A 12,262-nucleotide genomic window follows, 5' to 3' on the forward strand; every position below is an offset into this window, starting at 1 on the left:
TAAAAGATGTTGTTCTTTAACCACATTTATGTCAAATATGCTGTTTCATTGATTTAACTTTCATAAGAATTAAATGAAATATAGCTAATGACAACATGACATTCAAGACAAAGGGATATTAAGGAGAGTACGGCACAGTGAAATATACTCTTAAGTATAATAATGCCTTCCAATATATCTTGTGAATTTATTTATGGGTCGAGAACATGTGTTGCTATGCAGGTCATCCACGTGAAGCCCAGTCTGGCATTGGAGAGCACATGAGAACATGAGGCTCTGAATTGGTGTTTTAGTTCCACAACAAAAGAGGTTTCAGAGCCAGACATCGCCAGCTGGCAAAGAACCAGCCCTGCAGATATATTAAGGTCATTTAATTATATCAGACAATAAATATCTTAGTTATTGTGCCTTTAGGCAAAGAGGACTTAATGAATATGCTGCGGTATAGTAATTATACCAGGGTCAAATAGCATTTGCTCATTATAAGTGCTTTTTATGTTTGGACCTGCTCAGAGTAGTATAGCGGGAAGTAAAAATTTGATTATTTTTTAAAAACTACAACAGCATGGTGAGAAATGTGGGGCGCTAATATTTTTCTTTTATAGCTGGCTCTCACTTAGGTATGAATCGGGTGAAATCGTTATGCTTTTTTTCCATCCATTTTTCATAGGAAGGCATTAATCAGTAAAAACAGATCTGCAGGATGGTCCATGTTCCAGATGATGCCAAAGTCCATTATTCTGGCTGCAAACCTCAGTCAGTTTATGTTTACTGTAAACATGTTTATGATCCCTTCTGCCCAAAAAAATATTTTTTCATTATCCCTATCTGAGAGCTGCACTATAATGAGCTCAGGAAGGTTAAAGCTTGACAATGAGAACCCACAACAAAGGTTATCGTGTCTGTGGATTCCACCTGCTTGATCAGTGGGGTCACCAGGAAAAAAAGGCCCCAGCTAATGAAATATGGAAGATCATTTCACTTGGTGACAGGGAGAAAGAAGCCTTTGATAACTGGATATATGGCTAGATAAATGGAGGAATTGATGAATAATACACTAACAGACTTTATAAGTGAGATTGATTTTTCTCAGCTCAATGCTTCTCATACTTACCTTGATGTGAAAGTGCAGGTATGGCCATTCTGAATCAGAGCACATCACCGGCTCTCTCCAGGGAACCCCGCTCTTCAGTGTGAAAAGACTAGCTGAAATATTCAGCCTTAACTCCACTTGAATCCAATGTCACTGGTTCTCCGTTCTCTAGCTGGCTTGCAGCACACACACGCGCACACACACACACACACACTCGCACACACACACTCGCACACACGCACACACACTCCTGCGTTAGCATATCAATGCCTGTGTGCTAAACACCTTTCCATCATTCCTCTGATGAAATCTCCAGGCGCACACCAATCCACAGTTGGAGTTGTTTGTTTGGAGTTTATTATTCACTTGTTAATGACACACAAATGCACACAGCATCTTGAAGTGAAGTGCGGCATGCTGTGGAATACCCTGAATATTGACATCAAAACTGTAAAATCTCCAATGGTAACTTATCACTGGGAAAATTGGAAAGTATATTGAAATTCTGCACAACAAAGAAGCATGGTGATGGATTGTTAGTGCTGCTTTTAAAGGAACAGGCAGGATGGCAATGATCCCGACATTTCATACAGACAACTAGCTTTCCCTCCAGCGCCCCCATGAGGTTGATATTTGTGATTTTAAGTGAAATACCGCCATAACTTTTGACTAAACTGCCATGAAATACGGTGCAGACATCCATTCATCTAGCGCCACCATCGGGCCACAATTTCTACTTTTTCTAATTTCTACTTTTTCAAGCACTTTGATTTATGACCTCAATACCTCCAAAACTAATGACTTCACAAGAAATTGACCGCCATTGTGTCATCGTGACGTCACCCATCCGCTGTCATGAAGCCTCGAGTTCAGAGATTTGGATGCCGCCATCTTGGATTATCACCATATTTACTTTTTGCAACCGGCAAATGGAGGTTACCATATGTGTAATGCAGAGGAGTGACGCAGAGACGTTATGGTCATAATGAGCATATTGTTTTTACATCCTCTCATTTTAGTGGTTTGTGCACACTAGTTCTACTGCTGACACAGGTTAATAACTGCATGAGCAATCAGACGTGATCATACCCAGGAAGCTCTGTATATGTACATGTTGTAGAAGGGATTTCTTCTGAAAATTTAGATCATGTTTAAAATAAGCCAAATTTCAGCGCATATCAGTCCACTCCCAGTATATGTTTCGCTTTGCTTGTACAGTTTGCAATTCTATTGTAAAAAAGCAACTGACATATGTATTTTTTTTAAATATGGGGTTCATTTTAAATGCTTAATCATACAGTGACTGCTAAAATGGGTGCTGTGATTAGGCTCCACTTGAGGCATCATACATATAAGATGTGTGCTCAGCAATCTGTGTCTACTATACTCTGTGTTTGGTGTTCTTTTTTTTGTTGTCGTTTGTTTACCCCAGCTAGTCTTTTGTGTTTCTACAAATACAGCTTGTGGTGAAAAAAATAGCCATATTGAAGTGTTGATTTGAAATGCTTTTTTTCTGTGCTCTTCAAAGGCCGAAACTATTTACCACAACACACACCTGATTACAAATGAGAGAGGCATGTGGGAATGTTGTAGCCGAGTGACTTGTTTCAGCCATTTAGACTTTAGTTAATGATTGGGGACTGTGGTCATGCGCGTTTTACATGTGTCATTTCCCTCTTTCAGATCATATTTCTTTTTCTCTGCATGTTTGCTTACGGAAATTAAAAACAAGTCAATTAAGCGCCTCAGTAAACAAGTATGATGGAAATTAATAGTAGACTATGGAAGTTAATGCATTATAACCATAGTGCTATGAGCACAGTAACAGGATGCATAGATGTGATCATGTGATGTATTTGCATTAATTTGCTCGCTCCCTCTAATGGTGCCGGCACCGTTGTCAACTGAAATCCATAAAATCTGTCATTTTAGGAGCTGCAGCACGACAAAGCTAAGGAGGGCCGGATATTGTTTTTATGTGGAGAAGTCTCTAAGGCATTAGATAATTAGATATTTCTCCATTTAGATGACCTCATAGTTATGGCCACCACTCCGAAGCAGGCCATGCTTTTACACATTTTAGTTGACCTTTCACCTGCATCCTCACCTGGAAGTGATATCCCTATATACCAAGGTAGGGGGGAGCTGAACTCTGCAATACTGCATTCCAGAGGCAGCAAAGTCAAAAGTATAAACTATTTGAAAGACATGGTCCATCCAATCCTACAGCATGAAGCGTTGTGGCCACTTCCTGTCCGTTGCCTCAGATGGTCCAATCGACCCATTGGGTTAGCAGTGCAAAGTCCCTTTGAGTTCTTCGTACATTATCACTGCAAGTGGCCAATATACATTTGATATATGTTTATGCGTATTGATGTTGTTACTGTGGTTGTTTTTAAGAGCATCAGCCCATCAGGGCGACTTTCAGTGCAGGTCTTTTGACACCGCTGACACTTCCTGTCAGCACAAATGAGACATTGTTCAATCACGCTGTGGTTGTTCCTGGAGTAGATTTCCGCTGTATTTGCAGTAATGTCTCCTTTCACCACAAGGATGCTGACCAATTAAAAACTGAAAAAATCTGTGTTATTCAGCAAAACCAAATGACTGTCGACTGCTGTGCAGAATTCTACAGTGTGGAGGACTGAACTTCCTCTGAAAGGTTTAGGGGTTAGCTTCCAGATGGTGGCCAGATCTGCTTAATGCGCCATCGGGGAGGATAGGACTCACATTTGACGAGTCGCATATGACACTTTCTAAGCATACTATGCAGCTATTACTATACATGATTAATACTTGGTCAATGTTTGATTATCTTAAATTACTCTTGTTTAAGAATTAAAGGGGAACTCCACTTATTTTACACATTTAAGTCAACAGGTCTCAGAGAGTATTGAGCCCCTTTCCCACTGGTGAAATAAATCCTCTAACACACACTAACATCTGTCTTTTGTCTGTAGTTTTCAGGCCTTTACTGGCACTTTCTTTGTCATGTCAGCCACAAATGATGTCCGTCTCCGTCCGAGCAACGCTCGAACATCCTTCCAAATGAGTCCTCACCGAGTTAGAAGAGATACTGAATACGTAACCATAGTAACATTTTTCACTGGACCCCACGCTGCTTTCTACTGTTTAGGAATACGGTTTTCCAGTGTGTTCAAGATGCTGTACCTCACACACCAGCTAACAAAAAAAGAAAGGCATACTTATCTACAAGGGGAGTCGATTACCTATTTCAGCTAGGGTTTTTTTGCATTTGAAAATGAAATAATGTGGGGCTGTGGAGTTAGAATGTGAGCTTACCAGACCTCTGTAGCCTGCTCCTCGTTTCTGCTCAAGGCTCGAGGCAACATTGGCGGTGGTCCGGCATGCTCCATCGGAAGAACATTTTGTACATTTTAAAGTTGAATGCATCAGTCTGATGCACTTTTAGAGCTTTTAGTGTTTCTCATTAATTACCACAGTCTTGGTAATTAATGAGAAACACTAACATCTGGCATATTTCTTTTAAAGGTCATGGAAAATGACTTTTTAAATAGTGCTTTTGTGTGCTTCACGACCCTCCCAAACACAGATTGTGAATAGTCACAAACTACAGTGGATGTTCTTGGTCGTGCTAAAGTGGTGTGACCTGTGCTACAAAACCTTGAAAAGAAAAGGTTCACGTGCAGTTCTTCACCGGGAAAAATACAATTCAAGTTAACGAATTGTCAGTTTACATGACGAATGTGCATCACAACTAAAATGGAAAATTCAGTTTTTGCATATGACACTTTCTAAGCATATACTATGCAGCTATTGTTAAAGAAAACTTGAGTGACTAGATATAATCCTTACCATACATGGTCAATGTTTTGATACATGTTTGATTACCTTAAATGACTCATGTTTAAGAATTAAAAGGGGAACTCCACTTATTTAAAATGTCATCGGAAAATTCTGTTTTCAAGTTAATTTCCCTTTCAGGCGGTAGAACGCAGTGCGGAGCCAGGTCTAGACACAGAAGGCCAGGTGGGTGCTGACAGAGACGGTTGCACAGACACCATGAACAGAGGGAAGGAGCCAAGGCCTGCCAAGCATACACAGACACCATCAAGCCCCCAAATGACACAACATATGGAGTGCCGCTCAAAAATCCCTGCACCCTTCTCTACCCGCCACCATCTCATCCTCTTTTCCTGCCGCACAGCAGCTCTGTGAAACACAGGCACTGAAGCTGTGTGAGAGCAAGTGGAGAATTTGAATATCTATTTTTGTAACAATGGCAACCGTGTTAGGCATTCTCAGAAGACATGCTAAACCGTAGTCCCCCTGCTGAAAACATCTAATTCTGTAAAACAAGTGAATCACTGAAGCTTGTGAGACAATAACATTTCCCCCTGCAGTATCAAAAGCCTGCCGAGTGATACCTGAACACTGCCTTCTCGTGAAGACGGAGAATGCTGTTATTTGTGATGCATGTTCCACTTGAGAGGATCAATTCAATCGACGTGTTGCCCTCTATAACTGCTGCCCACCACTCATTAAGGAGGCAGAGGCCAATTATGACCGAGACCAGCTTCCACGCCTTAATGTGAGGCGCACCCCTTGTCTGCAGGCTGAAGACAATGGAACAATGGAAGGAGCGCTTGACCTTGACTTTCTACCACTTCACTTTCGTCAAGGGAGATATTAACAAACCAAAAACTACAAAACTTTCCAGCCTTTCTTTGCCAGCGAAATAAATATGTCTCTGCTTTTCAGTGAGATGGAGATGATGGAGGAATCAAAGCATTGGCTGTAATCTCCAGCATCAGCCATCACAGCTCTCTGTCTATGTCGGTTATCTCTCTTCCTTCCTGGGCTTATCCCCCCTCTTTGCCGACCTTCCCCTCACTGTGCCACGTTATGTAGCTCCACTGATAAAGCCCCCAAAACATTACAACCTACCACAACAGCAGCATGGCTATGACTGCAGGGCATGTCCAGATGTGCAGGGGATCAGACCCGGCGTTACCAGCAGGCCCCCGTGCCCACAGACATTTAGAAGATTCACAGGATGTCACAGCCAACAAAAACATGCTCCTGGCTTCCCAGTTGTGAGGCATTCGAAGCTGATTGAGGTGCAACTAACATTTATCCTGGGAGTGAATCGCCTCTTCTGCAAAACCCAAAAAAGGAGACTTTACCCTGAAGTTTTACAGATGGCACATTATATAATGATGATATTGGTTTTTTTGACGGCAGATGATGAATTCAGTGCCAAGACATGACACCGCTATGACCACTTACAGTATTCATCACAAATGCCTGCAACCTTCTGTCATCCCCCACAAACACAGCGATCAAATGGCTGATTGTGGGCACACAGAGAACATGGAAACAAGTGAAGTACTGGACCATGATAACCAGGGTTCACATGTCTTCTATTCTAATGCCCACTACTTATTGGCACTGTAACTTTTGTATGGTTGGTTGTGTTTTGTCATATGCGTATCAATTTAGGTGATAGTTTTGAGTATACACTTGAAAGGGTCTGTTCAACGGAAACTGTTATAATGAGAACATATTTATAAATCCTAAAATGGTATAGAAAGTGAAACTAATTTGAGGAAGGGGAAATTCAACTTGCTGCTGCTACAACTTCTGCCTTATTTGTTATCATTGCTATTTTTATTATTAATGCAGTTGTGAAAATAACGAGAGACGTTAAAACAATATAAAGCTGGCTTCATTGAATATACCTTCAAGGAAAAGTTAAAGGTGCAGACAGGAGAACTTGAATACTTACAGTATGTTGGAAAACATGCAGAATGTGGAGATAAAATACACTAATAGTTTGAATGGAAGAACACATATACTTACTTTACCAGACTAAAACCAGACAGGAGAGTTACACACATGCTGATTTGCTACAGTTGAGCTTGTCAAAATTTGCTGCTGAGCCTTTGCTTGCATAGCAAAAACACTGTGAGGAAGACACCACTGTTTTTTCATAATTACTCTCTTACTTGACTGGCTTGCTCGGGTTTCTCGGCCTCTGTAGAACCAGACGTAGCTAATTAATCCCTGACACTGAGCCACGCGTGGTGAGATGGTTTGGGACGGCACCATGCGAAGAGGAATCCAAAATAAGGCCTGACAGGCATCTGTGTCCCCAATGCGGGCCACCACATGCATGCTGGAACCAGCCACGAGGGGCATTTTGTTTAAAACATCACAAACAATATTTGCTGACTGCCCTTCTTCCTAATTGGTAAGGTATTTAAACAGGAACCATCCTGGTGGTGTCATTATTAATTACACTTATAGGCCTCACAGCATCGTGTTGTCTCTTTTCTTGTTATGGAAATCCTAGAGAGAGGGACAGATTGCAACCAACAGCCTACGCTCGGTTAGTTAACGAATGAGGAGACAGGCTCCGAAAAAGTTCAATTAATTGTTGTCTCAAGACAAATTGCATGATCAGCAAGCCTCTGTAATGAAAGTAGGAAGAACAGGAGATGAATTGGAGGGCTTTCTAATTTGATAATGTGGAAACAAATGCTTTGCTTCCTCTCGTACACAATCATTCTTTTTTGGTTGTAGATATTTCCTTCTCACAGAGACTGTTGCTCTTTGTGTGCATGTGTGTCTCCGTTCCTCGGCTCCTTTCCCTCGCTCCCTCTGCTGATTGATATTTGTGCTGTGCAGGCAGCCTGAGCTCTAGAGCTCAGCGATTTCAGTATCTGTTGTCCACACTGGTGAGAGGGAGGAAGTGGAAGCAGCAATAAAATAATAAAAATGTTAGAGATGAGAATCCTGAAATTCCCTAAATTCCAGTGTGTTTCTCTGGTTATTGATAATTTCCATGAGAATTCAAGGCTGCCTGAATCCTGTGCTCTTCTCCATCTGGAACATGAGGTTGCTGGCAGTAATATTGTTTTATGTTATATTCTCACTCAGTACATACCTTACCGTACGAAATGTATTGAACAGTATTGTGTCACTTTTACGTCACATTACAGCCTCAATAGTGTGCTTTTTCTCTGTTATTATCTTATGTCTTATTTGCCTTACTTGTCTTATTGTCTAATGTTATGCACCACCCACCAAGACAAATTCCTTGTATGTCCAGCAATAAATGGTTCCGATTCTGATTCTGATTATTCAGGCTCTTGATACCACACAGTTTCACAGTGTCGTAATGGTACATGGGACCAATTTACAACTGGGTACCCACCTGCAATCACATTGTATATATTATTATGAATATAAATAACAAATGTATGTAGAGGTAGATTTATGGATGCATTATTGTCTTGGATATGTGCCCTTGTTATTGTGTCATTACAAATTTTATACATTTTTTTTAATAAGCCTGCTTTTATTTTTATAAGCCTGCTTTGGTAGTTGCTTTTAGCTGTTTTTGTCTTCAATAAAATTCACTGTAGCATTTTAAAACAGCAAATTTAATGTTTGTAATTCCCGGTTACCGATTATTTAGTTGTCTGAACTTTCGCATCAGGGTTTGGAGTCCTGGAGATAATAATACCAAGACGTAAAACAAATGCACAAAAACATATCTCTCTCCCTCGCCTCGTACGCACACACGCACACACACACGCACAGACACACACACACGCACACGCACACGCCCACGCACAACCACTGGAAAAGACACTCCGGCAAATAATGTTTACTGATATGCGGATTGGGTTTAAGAGCGGAACGCCGAGCATTTAAATCTAAACAGTAAACACTCTTAATTGGATTGTGTGCTTATGTGCTTTGATGTGAATCCTCTAAGGACTGTATATTAATAGGCCTAATTGATTCTGATACATATTTACATGATTTAAAAAAATTAGTCTAAAACAAATGCGAGTGGTTTCATCGTGAATGTAATAGCAGCACTTTAAGCGCCATGCTCCGGCCTGAAACAGACATTACCGGACCATCGTAGTGTCGCAGTGTCAGAGTTGAGGCGGCCGTGTCTGTGTCAACATCTTGTGGAAATGACACCGCTGACCTCCCGCTCGTCACAAATGAGGCCCAGAGGGGATGATGGGAGGCGGGCGAGGGCACTGGCCGTCGAGCCCGGGGTTGAGAGGTGTCTTTTCTCTGTTGCCGACCTCGTATCGCATCTCCAAAGGCTGCGTGTCAAGCCATTCAACCTCGGCCACGTGGGATATAGGCCCGCTTTAGTGTCCCCGAGAAGTGTCGGCCGGCTCCAAGCAAAGTACAGTCTCACTTCGCTAATGGACACGCCGGCACCACCAGTGTTTATCAGACAGTTTGAATGTGTGTGTGTGGGGGGGCTTCAAGACAAGCCGTGTCCACCCTACACGACAGATGTCCTTCCAAGTGCAGGAGCAGGTTGATTTAGGGTGGGGAAATAACAGGAGCTCCTTGGCCGAGCGGGCATTCACATCTTTGGTTTTACATCACCTGCAATTTAAATTCCATTACTTGCCATGCCACACTTCAAATAAAGCTCAGGCCTATTAATTACCAAAGTATGGGTTCAGGGTAAAGGTGAGCGTGCAATTACAGAATTAAATCAAGTCTCCGTTTAGCTTGTCAGTCCTGACAGAAATAATTTCAGTGAATTATTAAATGCTTCCCCAACTCTCGCTGCTTCATCGTTGGCTCAGGCATACCCAGCTGTAAGCATACAAGCTCTGCTCCTTTCTATTGCAATTCGTCTTTAACTGTACATGTTTATGATAAACAAAAGACATTTAAAAAACACCCACTGTTACTGCTTTACCTATGCTTCCAAATGTGTTCTGTTGAACCGTTTAATAAAAGAGGTCAAGCTCAATGAGATCATTTTAAATTTGTGGTGATTATGGTAATCCTGCAGAAATGTAATATCATTATCAGGGTTTTAGGCCTGGTGAATTAGAAGTTGTAATTAGCTACCTGTTCAGGTAATTTAAGGTTCTGGGGTGATGTTAATTATGTTAGGATTGCAGTAGATAGGCTTCTACTCGCATCTATATACACACAGGTTTTTTTATTTTCCTTTGCAGAGATTACAAAATTACACTAAACCATAAATATTGAAATGACTGCTCACACGGACATGTTTTCAAATGTTTAACTAAAATAACAAATAACAAAAAATATCCTGTTTTGTCAAATTCTGCTCCAAGCAAGCACTAATTGCCTGTAATGAAGCAATTTGCCAGTGGCTGACTGGACTCAGTGGTTGAGGTTTGGTCTCTATGACAACCAGCTGTCTGTAATTAGTCAATCAAGCCAGGGTGAGGTCAGAGTGGCTGCAAAAGAAGTCAAGAGTGGCAAGTGTTTTCAGTAATTGCCATTGCCGTGTGGTTTATGCGGACATAACTGCAGGGATGTGTGTACCACTGGTGGTTTTTCTCAGGTAATTTAAAATGTGATGTTTCCTGTGGTTAAAAAGAAAATCCATCATAGCTGCTCAGTGCTGTGCTGTTTGTGTTTCACTGTTTGTTGTCTTTTGCAGCGCGGTTGTGCTCCACTCCGTGTCAGCTGGAGGTGTGTATTGTGCTAAAACAGCCAGAGGTATGGAGTGCGCATCGATTGATGTTCTTACCTTCTCATAATTATCCATTAGTGGGTATTTCTGAGATTCAACATGAAAATGGCACACGTAGAATACATTTTTTTTTTAATACTTCTACATGTTGTTCTGTTGGAGCCCGTGCAGCTGCCCTGGGTTTGGATTATCCTGGAGTCCATGGAGCCCCTTATCGCTCCGGAGCAGCTCACCATGGGATGCACCCCGACATGAGGCCGTTCGGTCCTCAACCTTACAAGAACAATGATCCTGAATTGGATCAGACTGGACCTAACATGGCCTCCTACAAACAAAGTCAACAAGACTGGAGATCCCTAGATGATAGAATACATAAACAAACGCACTCCAGGACTTTGCCTGGCACTTCCAGTCAAGTTCAAAGTGAATACACCACCGACCAGGCGCTGGGCCTTCCCAGAGGACGTTCTGTTATTAACCGCAAGTCCAATTTTGAGGAGGTCAAGCATGTTGCTCCTCCAACTCTGGCTGTAGCCCCAGGCCGGCCTGACCTTGTGAATCGGGATCCCCAAGGTCGCAACAAGCAGCTCTCGTTTGTCTACAACAAGCACAGCCTTGTTGATGAGTCTGTTCCAAATAGACGTGACATGTCTCCGAGTGGGCTCCCCCTGCCCCCAAGTGGGGGTCATGGCACTTACCCGAGCGGTCTAACTGGATCTGGCTTCGTAAGACGGGTTCCTGTCTACCGGTCATCTGGCATCACCAAGGGGGCGCCGACGTCTGGCCAAAACCTTGCTGTTGGTAGACCAAAAAGGATTGGGTTCTCTGGCCGCCTTGCTCCTCCCCTGTACAGACCCCTCAATGTCAAACGGTTGTTTCAAAGTAACTCCGTTCCGAGACGTCTGATTAAAAGGTCAAATTGGATACAGTGAGAATACGTTGGTGAGCTGAAGGCTCTGACACACAGCTTGGCTGTCTTGTCAAATGGTGTCCCAGTGAGGAGTTGTTAAAGTTAACAGGCAAGCATTTTGTGAAGAATGTGATTTAAGAAAATACATTCTTAAATCTGTTTTGTTTTTTTTCTCCTAACTTTTTTTTTTTCCAACAATAAATAAAAACTGTCCAACTTAAATGTGTACAGGCTCCTGCATTGTTGCGTCTTCACCTGCAACTCTAAAACAACATTATCTCCTTGAATATAAAATGATCCCCCTCCTCCTCATAAATGTGTCACTGAGGTCTGGTATGTTACCAGAGTGCCATCTGTTGGTTCTAATGTGTAGTTATCCCCTTTGGCTCACATTGTTAAACACAGGTGCTGCTTACCAGAAGGTCAGCTTTGGCCAAATCCTCTAATCTGGTCACAATCTGCTGTTTGCAAGTACGTGTGCTAATGCCAATTGGTCCAAATAGTCTTCTTTCCATGATGACATGTTCACTGGTTGTCTGGCATTTAAAATGGAGATGATGAGGTGTTTAAAATGCGTTTACCTCAGCAAATATTGAACATTTATCCCTGCACTTCTTTTACCAAAAGAAGAGCAGGACCTAGAAACACAGGTGGCTTTTCTAGACAAGATTAATTGAATAAAACCTTCATCGGTCAACCCCCGGCTTGGATTCCTCACTGAAAGACATTTGAGCCTGACTCAGTGATTGACCCATAAATCAACCAATCAGCAGCC

The 12,262-nt window shown here is 42.0% G+C and overlaps 1 protein-coding gene across 1 annotated transcript; it reads left to right on the top strand.

Annotated features, from left to right (window-relative positions):
* Window positions 1-10,368: 10,368 nt before the first annotated feature.
* On the top strand, window positions 10,369-11,588 carry LOC117745680. Its single transcript, XM_034554166.1, has 3 exons — window positions 10,369-10,445; window positions 10,545-10,603; window positions 10,740-11,588. The coding sequence occupies exons 1-3, from the start codon at window positions 10,417-10,419 to the stop codon at window positions 11,507-11,509; spliced, it is 858 nt and encodes a 285-aa protein (XP_034410057.1). The 5' UTR covers window positions 10,369-10,416; the 3' UTR covers window positions 11,510-11,588.
* Window positions 11,589-12,262: the final 674 nt, after the last annotated feature.

This window comes from Cyclopterus lumpus, chromosome 16 (assembly GCF_009769545.1).
Source record: "Cyclopterus lumpus isolate fCycLum1 chromosome 16, fCycLum1.pri, whole genome shotgun sequence".
Lineage (NCBI taxonomy): Eukaryota > Metazoa > Chordata > Actinopteri > Perciformes > Cyclopteridae > Cyclopterus > Cyclopterus lumpus.

Bases quoted from the DNA above. Each gene is read 5' to 3' on its own strand.
- LOC117745680 (XM_034554166.1), top strand. From the start codon at position 10,417: ATGTGTGTACCACTGGTGGTTTTTCTCAG. The intron at 10,446-10,544 runs GTAATTTAAAAT...TGTCTTTTGCAG, and splicing joins CCACTGGTGGTTTTTCTCAG to CGCGGTTGTGCTCCACTCCG. The intron at 10,604-10,739 runs GTATGGAGTGCG...GTTCTGTTGGAG, and splicing joins TTGTGCTAAAACAGCCAGAG to CCCGTGCAGCTGCCCTGGGT.